General features: G+C 29.6%; 2 protein-coding genes across 2 annotated transcripts; both read left to right on the plus strand.

The window, feature by feature from the left end:
* Positions 1-107: 107 nt before the first annotated feature.
* On the plus strand, positions 108-3,741 carry LOC113363406. Its single transcript, XM_026605906.1, has 8 exons — positions 108-291; positions 363-457; positions 1,489-1,659; positions 1,733-1,915; positions 2,143-2,870; positions 3,016-3,227; positions 3,314-3,530; positions 3,596-3,741. Exons 1-8 carry the CDS (start codon positions 252-254, stop codon positions 3,654-3,656), a joined length of 1,707 nt encoding a protein of 568 aa, XP_026461691.1. The 5' UTR covers positions 108-251; the 3' UTR covers positions 3,657-3,741.
* Positions 3,742-4,830: 1,089 nt separating this feature from the next.
* Positions 4,831-12,364, plus strand: LOC113384994 (NF-X1-type zinc finger protein NFXL1-like). Its single transcript, XM_026622793.1, has 12 exons — positions 4,831-5,250; positions 5,390-5,529; positions 5,604-5,777; positions 5,838-5,982; positions 6,074-6,336; positions 6,432-6,662; positions 6,774-6,905; positions 7,436-7,647; positions 7,766-7,958; positions 11,340-11,546; positions 11,616-11,849; positions 11,942-12,364. Exons 1-12 carry the CDS (start codon positions 5,061-5,063, stop codon positions 12,362-12,364), a joined length of 2,544 nt encoding a protein of 847 aa, XP_026478578.1. The 5' UTR covers positions 4,831-5,060.
* The last annotated feature ends 395 nt before the right edge of the window (positions 12,365-12,759 follow it).

Genomic DNA, 12,759 nt, shown 5'->3' on the forward strand with positions numbered 1-12,759 from the left:
TATTAAAAAAATTATTTCTTATGCCATTAAAGTAAACTTAACAGTTGTCAAAGACATGTCATGTGAACTGTCAATTAATGTGTTCGTTGTTCTTTTTGCTTGGCTTTTGATACTTTTGCATTTTAATGAAATATTAAGAAAAAAATAAGATTACACTAATTATTTAGTAATTGTATTATTTTAGTATGTCTCATTCTTCATTTGACTTAAAAAAATAGTAATTACAATATAACCAATTCAAAAAACACAGAATGAAGAAATGCCACAAATGTGAAAAGCCAGTTTATTTTGGTACACAAATATTATGAGATAATCATAACGTGGAATAATAATAATAATCATAAGAATTCTATTTATTTTAGCCGAACGTAGACAATCTATAGGATATGATTGGCATCCTGAATGCCTGAGGTGCCAGGAATGTGGAAGGAGACTAGATCCAGGTCAACATGCAGAGGTATGTTTTATTAGATTTATGTATTAATTATTCATATATAAATTTTGCACATTTAAATCATGAAATTCATATTTTAAGTAGCATTTAAAGATCTGCTCATGTTTGATGCTTCGCAGAATTTTATTTGATATCGTAAATAAAATAAAACAATTTAAATATAATCTTATTCAAACCAAAAACTTTTAAATAAATATTTGTAGGATCTGTAGTTGAAGTTCATTGTGCAGTAATTAACATTTGAAATTTAACAGTAACTAATTATAAGAGGTTTTCTAGAAATTTATATGCATATATAATAATATATATTATAAAAGATATCTTTACGGCTTTGTGGCTTTGACCACAACACTTCAATAAAAGAATTCGGAATACCTTCTCTTACCACATATCGATTTATCTGTACAATTATGTTCTTATTTAAACTTTGCAATAATGCTATAGACTGTCCTCTTATTCTTAACCAACTATCCTTTAATGTTCCTAGGCTATCTTTGCGTTCACAATTATTTTTCAATTATTCTACTCCTAAATTTAATTCCCTCTTAAATTCGCATATTCTACTTATGTCCGCTAACTTTAACATAATTAATAATGAAATAGATATTCATAACACTTCACCTAATCAAGTAATCTCCATTTGCTCAAGTTAACCTTTTTATTTCTTTTCAAATAATTTTCAATATTTTATCTTATCTTTTCAATATTTTAAATAAATAATATTGTTACATTCTGTATTATGTAATTTTGTGTTAAGTGCATTATTAATTTTACTATATACTGTAATTTTGTATATATATATATATTAATTATTTTGTAAATAATCCATAATGTAAAATAATTGTATTTTTAAGTCCTCTTGGAAGAAATCTGTGGGCTATGCATTTAAAAAATAAATAAATATATATATTATGAAAATCCTTTGCAATATCTGTACTTCAAATATGAGATGAAAATTGCAGAATAATTCTTTTTATTTATATTAGTGTTGATTATTTCATTATCTAATTTCATTTGTCTCTAAATATCATTAGCACAAAGGAGTACCCTATTGCCATGTACCATGTTATGCTGCATTATTCGGCCCTCAATTGTTTGGACATGGTACAAGAGTTGAATCTCACAAAAGTTTTGGTCAGAAAGGACCCATTCGTTCTAATAGCACTGCCCTACTTCCGAGAACACATTTAGAATCAAAGTTAAAGGTGAATATTATTAATGTTTGGGGTTATTTGCATCAAACTTTGAGAAATTTCAATTTAAATTGATTTATTGTAGGTTTTCAATCAATTCCATGAAAATATTGGGAAGAGTGGTGAAGTTCGAAGTAGAGAAGTTAATGGTCGATTAGTTCTAGAAGGATCATTAAGAGTTTATTGGGGTGTTCAAGCTGTGATTCATTTGAAGGAAGATGTTGATCAACGTACTCTAGTCACAAGGGGTCGTGCAATAGAAGTAGAGGTAGTATTTCTTTCTTAGATTATAAAATTTGCTTATTTCATAAAATAATAATTATTTTAAAATTTATTGGGACAGAAAATGATATGTTGGCATATACTTTTTGCAGTCCTCTGATATAGCTTATTAATTAATATTATATATAGCTTATCACTTAATTATATGTACAAACAAAAACTGTATAACATAATTTCTAATGCAATACTTATTCTAAATATTTACATCTTTAGAATAAATTAGATGCTGCCGAAAATTCAAATTTGGATAAGAATCTCGATTCTGGTATTTCATCAATGAGCTCTACAGAAAATACCTCTTCCGAGGACAATTCTGATGCATCAAGTGAACAATCAAGTCAATCATCAGAAAGTTCCTTGTCGCCTTCACAAAAGTGCCTTACATTACCGCCAAAATTAGATATAAAGCAAATAGATTGGGATGAGTTGGACGAACTTTTACAAGTTGAGAGAGTTGTGGATGATTCTGACAAGATATATCAAACTATGCCAAATAAGCCAATGCATACATCTGACATAGAGAAGCCAAGCAAAGTTCAGCAAACAGATCCAATGGATTCTATGTTTAATTTAAGTAGAAGTATGATTGAAACTACTGATAAAAATGACAGCGATGATATTGTAGTACAATTCAGTAAAAGTTGTGATAAAAGTCCAAGACCTATAGACCCGTCTCGTATTAATGATTCTCTCAAGTTATATACAGAAAGTGTTAATAAAAATAATAATTTATCAGATGTGTATGTGAAAAGAGATATACAACAAGAGGTTTTGAATGAAAATGTAGCAAATGAAAAATTAGCTGCAGCAGCATTGTATGATTCAGATGATGACGATAAATATTATATGAAAAATGAATCTAATAATAGCGATAAATCCTCAGAAGAATATATCAGAAAGAATAGAAGCACAGCTATCAAGAGACGATCGGGTAAAAGAAGGTAGGTAATCATTGCACAGACAAAAAACTTTTCAATACATACTTAAATATAATAGATATTTATGTATGTATTTAAATACTGTTAAAATAATTTGGTTTTATATTATAGAATTTCATATAATTTAATCTTATTAATCATCTTTTAGATCGAGAACAAAATTGCAAAGAAGATGTTCTATAAATGGACATTTTTATAACAGAGAAACAAGCTTTTTTACACCACCTCATGGTTCACAAATGAATGTTTGGGTTAGCTCTTTGCTTGATACTCGGGCTGTGATATCATTACTATTGGATAAGTATAAAGTGGATTCTAAACCAGATAATTTTGCATTATTTGTAGTGAGAGATAATGGAGGTAATTTCAGTTTTAAATTAAAAAAAAATATTTCCTTTTTTTAAAGTTAGATATATAGTTAACTTGTATTGAATTTTCAATATCAGAGCAAAAACGTTTGGCTGCCAATGAATCACCATTGGTTAGAAGAATTTTGTTGGGGCCTCATGAAGATGTTGCTAGAGTATTTTTAATGGATAGTGTTGCTCGTGATATCACACCACAAGTCGCCCAATTTTTGAATTTGAGTATTGCAGAATGTAAAGCAATCTTACAACAGTATGATGCTGAAGAACAGCGAGAAATTGCACGTATACAAGAAAGGTAAAATAATAAAAATAAAATTACTTTTATCAAAAAATATATATTAAATATTTTTGATATTTTAGGTACAAAGAATTAAGTAGAAGGATATTGCAACGTATGGAAACTCTAAAAGTTCGATTATAAATATTTGTTGCAATATTTGTAAAAATATCTATAAAAATATATTCATTTTTCTACTAAAACCACATATTAGATTTTCACGTGCACAAAGAGCATAATCTCATCTTTATTATCATATTTTTATATACATTTTCAAATGAATTTTTGATATTTGTAAATTATTTGATAATATCCTTAATACTCATATGTTATAAAGTATGTTTACTTCTAATTATATTAGTCATTCTTTCTGAATTCTATTGTATTGTATTGACATTCTATTTTGTTTTTTATACTAATATACATTATAAATTTTAAACACTTTTATATAATCACACATTGACAATAAAATAAACAAATCAATAACAATTTTGATATATTGTTTAAGATTAATATAATTCAGGATAAAAATTGTAAATTTGAATTTTTAATAAAACATTTTTCATTAATTTCATTTATAACTTTCATTAAATGAAATCTAATATATAAAATAATCTTAAATTATAATTCTATGAAAATATAAAATTACTTTAAGTATTGTGAAATGTTTTGTTATAGAAAGTAAGACACAGTTGATTTAGTAAATGTAAGGCAAATAATAGTCTTATATTTTAATTAAAGTTTTTTTGTTTTTAATTAAAATTAAAGTTTTTAGTCTTTTATTTTAATTAAATAATTTATTTATATATTAGTCTAGACATATTTCTACTAAGAGAGTTAGTTATATTTAAAAAAAAAATGTTGGTATGATGAGCTGAAAATTATTTTTAACTTTCCGGAAAGGTTTATGTTTTCGCCAGAAAATCCGTTTCAAGTTATTCTTATCAAAAAACGTTTTCTCTACGTTTTAAGTCATTGTTATTTGAATGAGGCACAGTTTGAAAAAGTGAAAAGCTGATTTTTGACTCAAAAACGGTTTTGCCGAAATCAGTAATTTTAAAGCCATTCGAAGTAACTGGATTAGGACTAGAGGACTAGATAAATTACCGTAGAGTAAGTTATATAGTAATCTCAAAAAAATCGAAAATGAAAATTTTTATATATCTACATTTCAAAGGTTTTTGAACATTGTAGAAAAAAATGGATGGATGTGTGTGTGTGTGTGCGGATACAAATGCCACTTAACTAGTTTGTTTACAAATTCCTACGTGGCAACACGTAACGGACATTTCTGCACTCATCACTAGGGTTGAATTTGTGTAATCTAACCTAAAATATTATCTCTAAATAAAGATCGAGTAAAGAAAATCAAGTAAATGATTTTCAAAAGAAAACAAAAACAATGGGAAAGAAATGAAAATAATAAAATCAAGAAATAACAAAGTAAAATAAGGAACTTTATCTTTATTTTTAATATTCAATAATTTTTTATCAATAGATTGACAATTTGCAAATGACGAGAAATTAATTTATTTATATTTAGTCAACATGCGTCGTCAAGAACGTCGAAATCCTTGGGGTACTAATACGAATAAAAAACCAGCGAATCTTTCGTTGGCAAAAAATGCCGAAAAAAAATTTTTGGAGTCCCATCAGAAATTATCAGCAGCTATCGAAAAACATGTATCTTATGATGAATCTTCTGAAGAGGAGGAATTAGAATCAGATAAAATATTAGGTTTGGTTTTTTAATAAATGTATATAATTAGTATTTTGGAGTATTAGCATATGTTATTTTACTTTGTGCCCTTTTATCATGAATACAACTTTTATTTTTGCATTAATATATATATATATATATATATATTATCTTTCAGATCAAGTTTTGAAAAGTTATGCAAATATCGGTGGTTCATCAAAAGATCTGGGAAGAACTGAAGTGTTTTTGAAAGAGGCATTTTTATCCAATGCAGCTATTTGTCTTATTTGTATATGCTCTGCTAAACGTACTGATAAAGTAAATATTTTAGCATTTATTTATAGCATATCATACTGTGTGCTAAATTTAGTTAACATAAATAAAATTTATAGATTTGGAGTTGTCATGGATGTTATTCAGTTTTCCATTTGACTTGTATACAACGATGGGCAAATGACAATTTATTTCAACAAAGAAATTTACAAGAAGAAGGAATCTATAACCAGGAAAAAGCTACCATTCAATGGAGTTGCCCTAAATGTAGATTAGATTACTCTTCAAATGAGGTACGTCCTTAGATTATAAAAATAGTATCTTGATTAATTCAAATTGTATGTTTATTTTAGGTTCCTAATAAATACACATGCTTTTGTGGTGCTGTAGCAAATCCACCACCACATCCTTGGTTGGTACCACATTCTTGTGGAGAAACATGCAACAAACCATTTGAACCAAATTGTGGGCATAGTTGTTTGTTACTCTGCCATCCAGGTTGTAAAATAATTCATATATGATATATTCCTTTTGAAATATTTACTTAAGTATTGAAATGTATAACTAATATTCCACATTTGAATTTTAGGACCATGTCCACCATGTCCTAAAACTATAAAAGTTACCTGCTATTGTGAACAATCTAATCCAATCCCAATTCGATGTTCTGTTGGTCGTTGGAATTGTACATCAAAATGCCAAAGATTATTATCTTGCAAAACACATAAATGTGAAAAACCATGTCATGAAGGAAAATGTCCACCTTGTCCTAAAGAAAGTTTACAAAAATGCTTGTGCGGTCTTCAAGAAGTTGTCAGGCGTTGCAGTGAAGAATTTTGGCAGTGTGAAAATGTAATGTAAATCTCACGAAAAAAATATCCAGTTATGCACAAATATGCATATATTTATATAATCATTATCACATAATATATAACTAATACTTCTAGGCTTGTAATAAAAATTTATCTTGTGGTTTGCATAAATGTGCACAAAAATGTCATAGTGGTGACTGTGATGCTTGTCCAGGAACATTACCTAGAGAATGTCCATGTGGAAAACAGTTAGTAACTTTGGCATGTTCAGAAGAAGTATTACCTTGTGGTGATACCTGCGGAAAACTCCTTTTATGTGGACAGCATTATTGTAATCAAAGATGTCATAGAGGAGATTGCAGTACGGTAATATTTTGAAATGAGGTTAAATTTTTGGTGTATATTATGTTGATCTGATTTTGGTTGACCATTCTGACTTGTTCCTTTTCTTCATTTTTTATTAATATATGTTTTCAGTGTTTGGTGGTTATAGAAAAATTATGCCGATGTGGCTCCAATAGCAAAGAATTGCCTTGTCAGAAAGAACACCTTTGCAATACAAAGTGCAGAAAAATGCGTGATTGCGGAAATCATGTTTGCAACAGAAAAGTAAGTTTCAATATTTTGAAATATATATATATATATATATATATATATATATATATATTACGGTGGTCCTTAAAATGGTCATTTTCGAATTTCCTTGCTCCCAGGGGCTCAAATGGTTCCAAATAGATAAAAAAACAATTCTCTGAAAGTTTTAGCTCTTAATATTAATTTATTGTACGGAAAGCATGAAAAATTTTTCAAAAATTATAAAAATGTTTTTTAGATGTAATTTAGCGAACAAATAAATGAATAAAACTCATTCATTTGTCGCTAAGTTATATCTGTAACATTTTTTTTTAATTTTCAAAATTTTTTCTATGCTTTTTCTATACAAACTTTGATTAAATTACGCTCTATCTAAACGTTAATGTTAAGAGCTAAAACTTTCAGAGAATTGTTTTTTATCAATTTGGAACCATTTGAGCCCCTGGGAGCAAGAAAATTTGAAAATGACCATTTTAAGGACCACCCTAATATATATATATATATATATATATATATATATTCATTTGTTTCTGCTTTTGTTTTAGTGCTGCGAAGGTATTTGTCCACCTTGCAATAAACCTTGCGGACGTACTTTACGATGCGGGCAACATAAATGTGAATCACGGTGCCATAAAGGGCCTTGTTTTCCATGCACAATAGAGGCTACGGTTTCTTGTAAATGTGGAAAAACAAAAGTGAAAGTCCCTTGTGGTCGAGAAAAAAAAACTCGTCCTCCTCGTTGTACTCACTTATGCAAGTAAGTTCAAATATATATAAATAAATATAATTTTTCTATATAAAATAAAATTATATTTTAATACGTTTTCAAATATTTTTAATATAAAATAGTGCTTAATATATATTTGTTTTTCTAGATTAGATCCTGTCTGTAATCATAGGTCTCTTGTACCGCATCGATGTCACATGGGCCCTTGTCCAAAATGCAAATTGCCTTGTGGAAATGTTTTAAATTGTGGTCATGTTTGTGAGGTTCCATGTCATACAGCTGTAACCGTTACAGAAAATCAAGTTGAGAATCCTATAGGTCCTTGGGAAGCTAAACAAATAGTAGGTGTTTTAAAATGAATAGACAACTAACATAGTTATAAGTAGCATTTTGTCTTAATGTAAGTCGCATTAATTTTTCGATTTGTGTACATAATGAACTTTATCAATCAGAATTGAGATTCAGATATTCAGATCAAATTTTCAATTGTTAATTTTCAAAATAAAAACGATTTCCAATTAATGTTATTCAGGGATACTTATAATATCTATCTTCTATATATATAAAAATAAGTTGGGTTTTCCTTCCTGACGAAACGAACCGATTTCGACAATTTTGCATTCGTTGGAAAGGTCTCGGAATCCGCAAGGTTTATAGCTAAGAAAATTAGTGGTGCATGGCATTGTGCCCTAATGCAAATTGCTGGAACTTCACGCACCGTAATTAAAAATTTGAGTAATGAAAATAATCAACAATTGTTTAAAATAATTTCAAATAGATTATCTACATATATATATATATATATATATATATACATGTATACACATATATACATATATACATGTATATACATATATATACACATGTGTGTTGAACCGTTGAACCGTGCGGACGTGTTTTTTGAAGTGTCGTAATGTCTCTGACACAATTAAATATTTTGGAATCGGATTCCAAAAAAACCTACAACTGCTGTGAAACAAAACCTTCTGCAAGTGTGGGTGTTTGTAAGAACTGTGGCAAAATTTACCATGTGAGTTGTGCCACAAGAAAAGGTTTTAAATTCATTGTTGGAAATTTGATACAGTGCTGTGAGGTGAGCAGTGAAGTGTCGAGTGACAAACATATGGATACTATTAACAACTTAAAACAAACAATTACCGACAAAAATACCATAATAGACGATAAAATGACAATAATGAAGGATAAGGAATACATAATTCAGAATCTTGAAGAAAAAATTAAGATGCTGCAATTATTAAAGCCAAATGAAAAGAATAAAGAAGTTTCGTCAGCTGCACCCAATATTGATAGTAATACTGAGAAAGCAGCATCTAAGAAGCCTAAACATAAATCTACCAATAAAAATAGTGCCAATGCTAATAAGGTCTCAAAAGAACAGGTGAGTGTTGCAGTAGCAACTGCTTTAAAGGAATTAGACAAGCGTAGAAGCGAAACATTCCGAGATGCGGTTGCCAACACGGAGCTGCCTAATCAATCGACCCAAACTGAACAACAATCAATTAAAGCAAGTGACGATGGAAACTGGACTTTGGTCCAGAAAAAGAAGTCGCCGAAACGAAAAAACAAAGCCATAGAAGGAACAAATGTGAGCACTACACTCGCGGGAGTTGTGAGGAAGGCTCACTTGCATGTGTTTCGCCTGGCACCGGAAACATCGACGGAAACTCTAAAAAATTATTTAAATGAGAAAAACTTCAAAAATATTGAATGTGAGAAAATGGCTTCTAAACATCCGAAAACATATGCCTCTTTCAAGGTATCCGTTGCAGAGAGTGAATTGGAAAGAATAAAATCTCCGGATGTTTGGCCAAAAGGAGTCTGTGTGGACCGTTTTTTATTTCATCTGGGAGAAAAAACGAAGAAAAATTGTTAAACTGGTTTAATATATAATGTCCTTGAACATTCAATGTTTATCCAATAAAACGGAGGCATTAACAAAAGTTGTCCATGACAATAAAATAAACATTTTTTGTTTATGTGAACATTGGCTTGGCAACGAGCAAAATCGACCTATATACGTGATTTTCGGCTAGTCAGCTCATTCTGCAGTAGTATACATATGCACGGAGGTGTTGCTATTTACTGTCGGAAAGCGATAGAATGTGGCGTCGAAATTTACAACAAGCTTCCCAATGAATGGAAATTGAAAAGCAGGAATTGTTTCAATGCGACTGTCAAAAAACATCCTATAGATCAACCTATTTATACAATAAATTAATTCTTTAATCTAAGTTAATTATTAATTGTCATTAGGTTAATCTTGAGTTGTTCATAAATATCACTGATATTACTATAGTTATATTATAATATTGTGATAAAAATAATAATTGTATTGACGTAAATTGTAAATATTGAATTTAAATAAAGTATCTATCTATCTATCTATCTATAAATAAAAATAAGTCGGGTTTTCCTTCCTGACGATATAACTCCAGAACGCACAAACCGATTTCGACAATTTTGCATTTGTTGGAAAGGTCGTGCCTTAATGGCATCATGCCTTAATGCAAGCTGCTGAATCTTCACGCATCGTAATTAAAAATTCGAGTAATGACATTAGTGAGAATTATCAGAATTATGCTTGGTTAAGTCAACGAGCAATTCTTGCCGCAAAGAATAGTGATGTACACGCACTGAATTTCACCATTCAATCAAAAATTGCTGGCGATTTGGTGACATACCAATGATTCCGACTGGTCTTCCGTTTGACTTCAAACGATTACAATTTCCAGTTCGCCTTGCGTTCGCAATAACAAGTCGCAAGGCAAATCGCTTAGTGTTTGCGGGATAAATTTCAAATAGATTATTTAGAATATCATTGTTTTTCACATGGGCAGTTATACGTTGCCTGTTCATGAGTTGGAAAACCATCCGCTTTGTTTGTGTTAACGTTAACAGACCAAAAAACAAAAAATGTGGTTTACCAAAGAGCATTTCAATGAAATGGATAATTTGCGGATTCACTTTCATTTACTTGGAGAAGTTCAACTAAAAAACACTACGATTTTTGTAATCGAAATAAATTCATTACTGTTGTATAATAAAATCAATTTTTTTCTTTTCAAATATAAAACAAACAAAAAAATTCTTCATCTTTCTCACGAAACCATCTGGTGGCGAAACGGAGTTCGTCGGGTTTGCTAGTAATTGTATAAATTAAATTAATTTATCTATCACATTTTATATAATGCATTTCTAGTTCTAAAAATGTATATTATTTAACTGACTGTAATCAATACTACCCTATATACGAAACACTCAACGTTCATATGCTTCGGCATAGATTCTGATTGGAATCCCTTAAATACGCAGCGAAATTCTAAACTTTGTAGATGTTTTACATATTAAACGGTTATCGTAGATTTATAATATTTTAGTACATTTAAATAAAAATGTAAATTTCATCAAAAACGTCAGATACATTATTCAATGCTTAAATACGAAGAAACGGCTCGGCCGATCTTTACGGTGTCGCAAAAAAGTGGCCGACGCTTTTAAATCCATTTGATATCCTTATTTTCGAAATCGTTCCAGTCCTTTTTGAGAATACATTGATAAAATGTAAAAAATTGGTACACATTCGAAATTTGGTCACATCAATAGTCTTATGCAATTATATAGGTAGAACTTTATTTTAGAATGGTATAATAATTTTATATTTATATAATTATTTGTTATAAAATAGTTTTTGTCATTATCAGGCTGTTTTAAAAGCTTTGCCTTGCCCACCATGCACTTTTCCAGTTCCATATTCTTGCCTAGGAGAGCATGAAAGTCCTGATTGGCCATGCCATTTAACACAAGGTGGTCGAAAGAGTTGTGGCAGAGTTTGTGGAAAAGCCCTGGCCTGTGGTAACCACAATTGTCAAATAGAATGTCATACATTGTATGATAAAGATGGTATTGAGGTAACAGCTGAATTCTGTTTAACATTTGATATCTTATATAAAATATTATATGTATATTTATTTATTTAGGTTTGTATTCCATGTGACAAACCTTGTTTATTACCCCAACCAGAAGGCTGTGTTCATCAGTGTCCTCGTCCTTGTCATGTTGGACCATGCAGATTATGCTCTGTTCATGTAAAGCGTACTTGTCATTGTGGACTTACCCAACTTTATTTAAGATGCGGAGAATTGTTTGGCCGTAAAGTTACAGAAGCGGAAAGAGACAAATTGTTGTCTTGTGGAAATCAATGCACAAAAACTGTAAATCCAGATAAAACTTCTATACTTTGAATGATTGGTTTATTTATTATCTTGATAAAAATTATAAAATCAAAATACCATTATTTTTTCAGTATGCTTGCGGACATCGTTGTCAAAATAATTGTCATTCTGGTGAGTGTCAAGGAGCAGACAAATGTCATAAAAAAGTAAAATTATACTGCCCGTGTAAAAGAATTAAGCGGGAATTTACTTGTGATAAAGTGAGAATGAAAATTGCACAAGTTGATTGCGATGATACCTGTCAGGAAAAGAAGCAAAATGAAGAAAAGTTACTGCATGAACAAGAAGTTCAAAGAAAACTTTTAGAAGAAATGAAAAATAAAACTGAAGTAGAATTGTTTGAAAAGAAGTTTTCAGGTAAAAGAAAGTATCGACAAAAAGCAATTTATGCAGATGAAGATTCAGCTAATTCAAATTGGTTGAAATTGATGGCAATCTCATTTGCTATTATCTCAGGTGTTATTGCTGCTATTCTATATGTCCAAAATATATGAAGAAAAATCTTTATGTTCCAGTATAGAATTCGATACCAAACTCATATCAAAGATAGAGAACGTATTTTTAGCACTTCTAATAATATATAATGTAATAATAATTATTTATACTTATAAATAAATATTGAATAAATAAAATATGAAATAAACTTCAACAGTAGTTTTATGTTGGCAATAAATAAAACGTTTTAGGGGGCGTCCATTAATCACGTGAGCGAGTTTTTAAGGATTTTTAGACCCCCCCTCCCCCTTGGTGATATTTGGTGATATTCAAAATCCCACCAAACATCACGTGTATTTTTAGTTACGTGAAAAAACTGTATAATTTTTAATTTTTTTAAAAAATGTTTGAACTTTTTTATAAAAAATAGTAAAAATAATAAATGCACGTGATA

Source organism: Ctenocephalides felis, unplaced genomic scaffold (assembly GCF_003426905.1).
Source record: "Ctenocephalides felis isolate EL2017-DRISC unplaced genomic scaffold, ASM342690v1 CF-g0.4_SCAFFOLD_00845, whole genome shotgun sequence".
Taxonomy (NCBI): domain Eukaryota; kingdom Metazoa; phylum Arthropoda; class Insecta; order Siphonaptera; family Pulicidae; genus Ctenocephalides; species Ctenocephalides felis.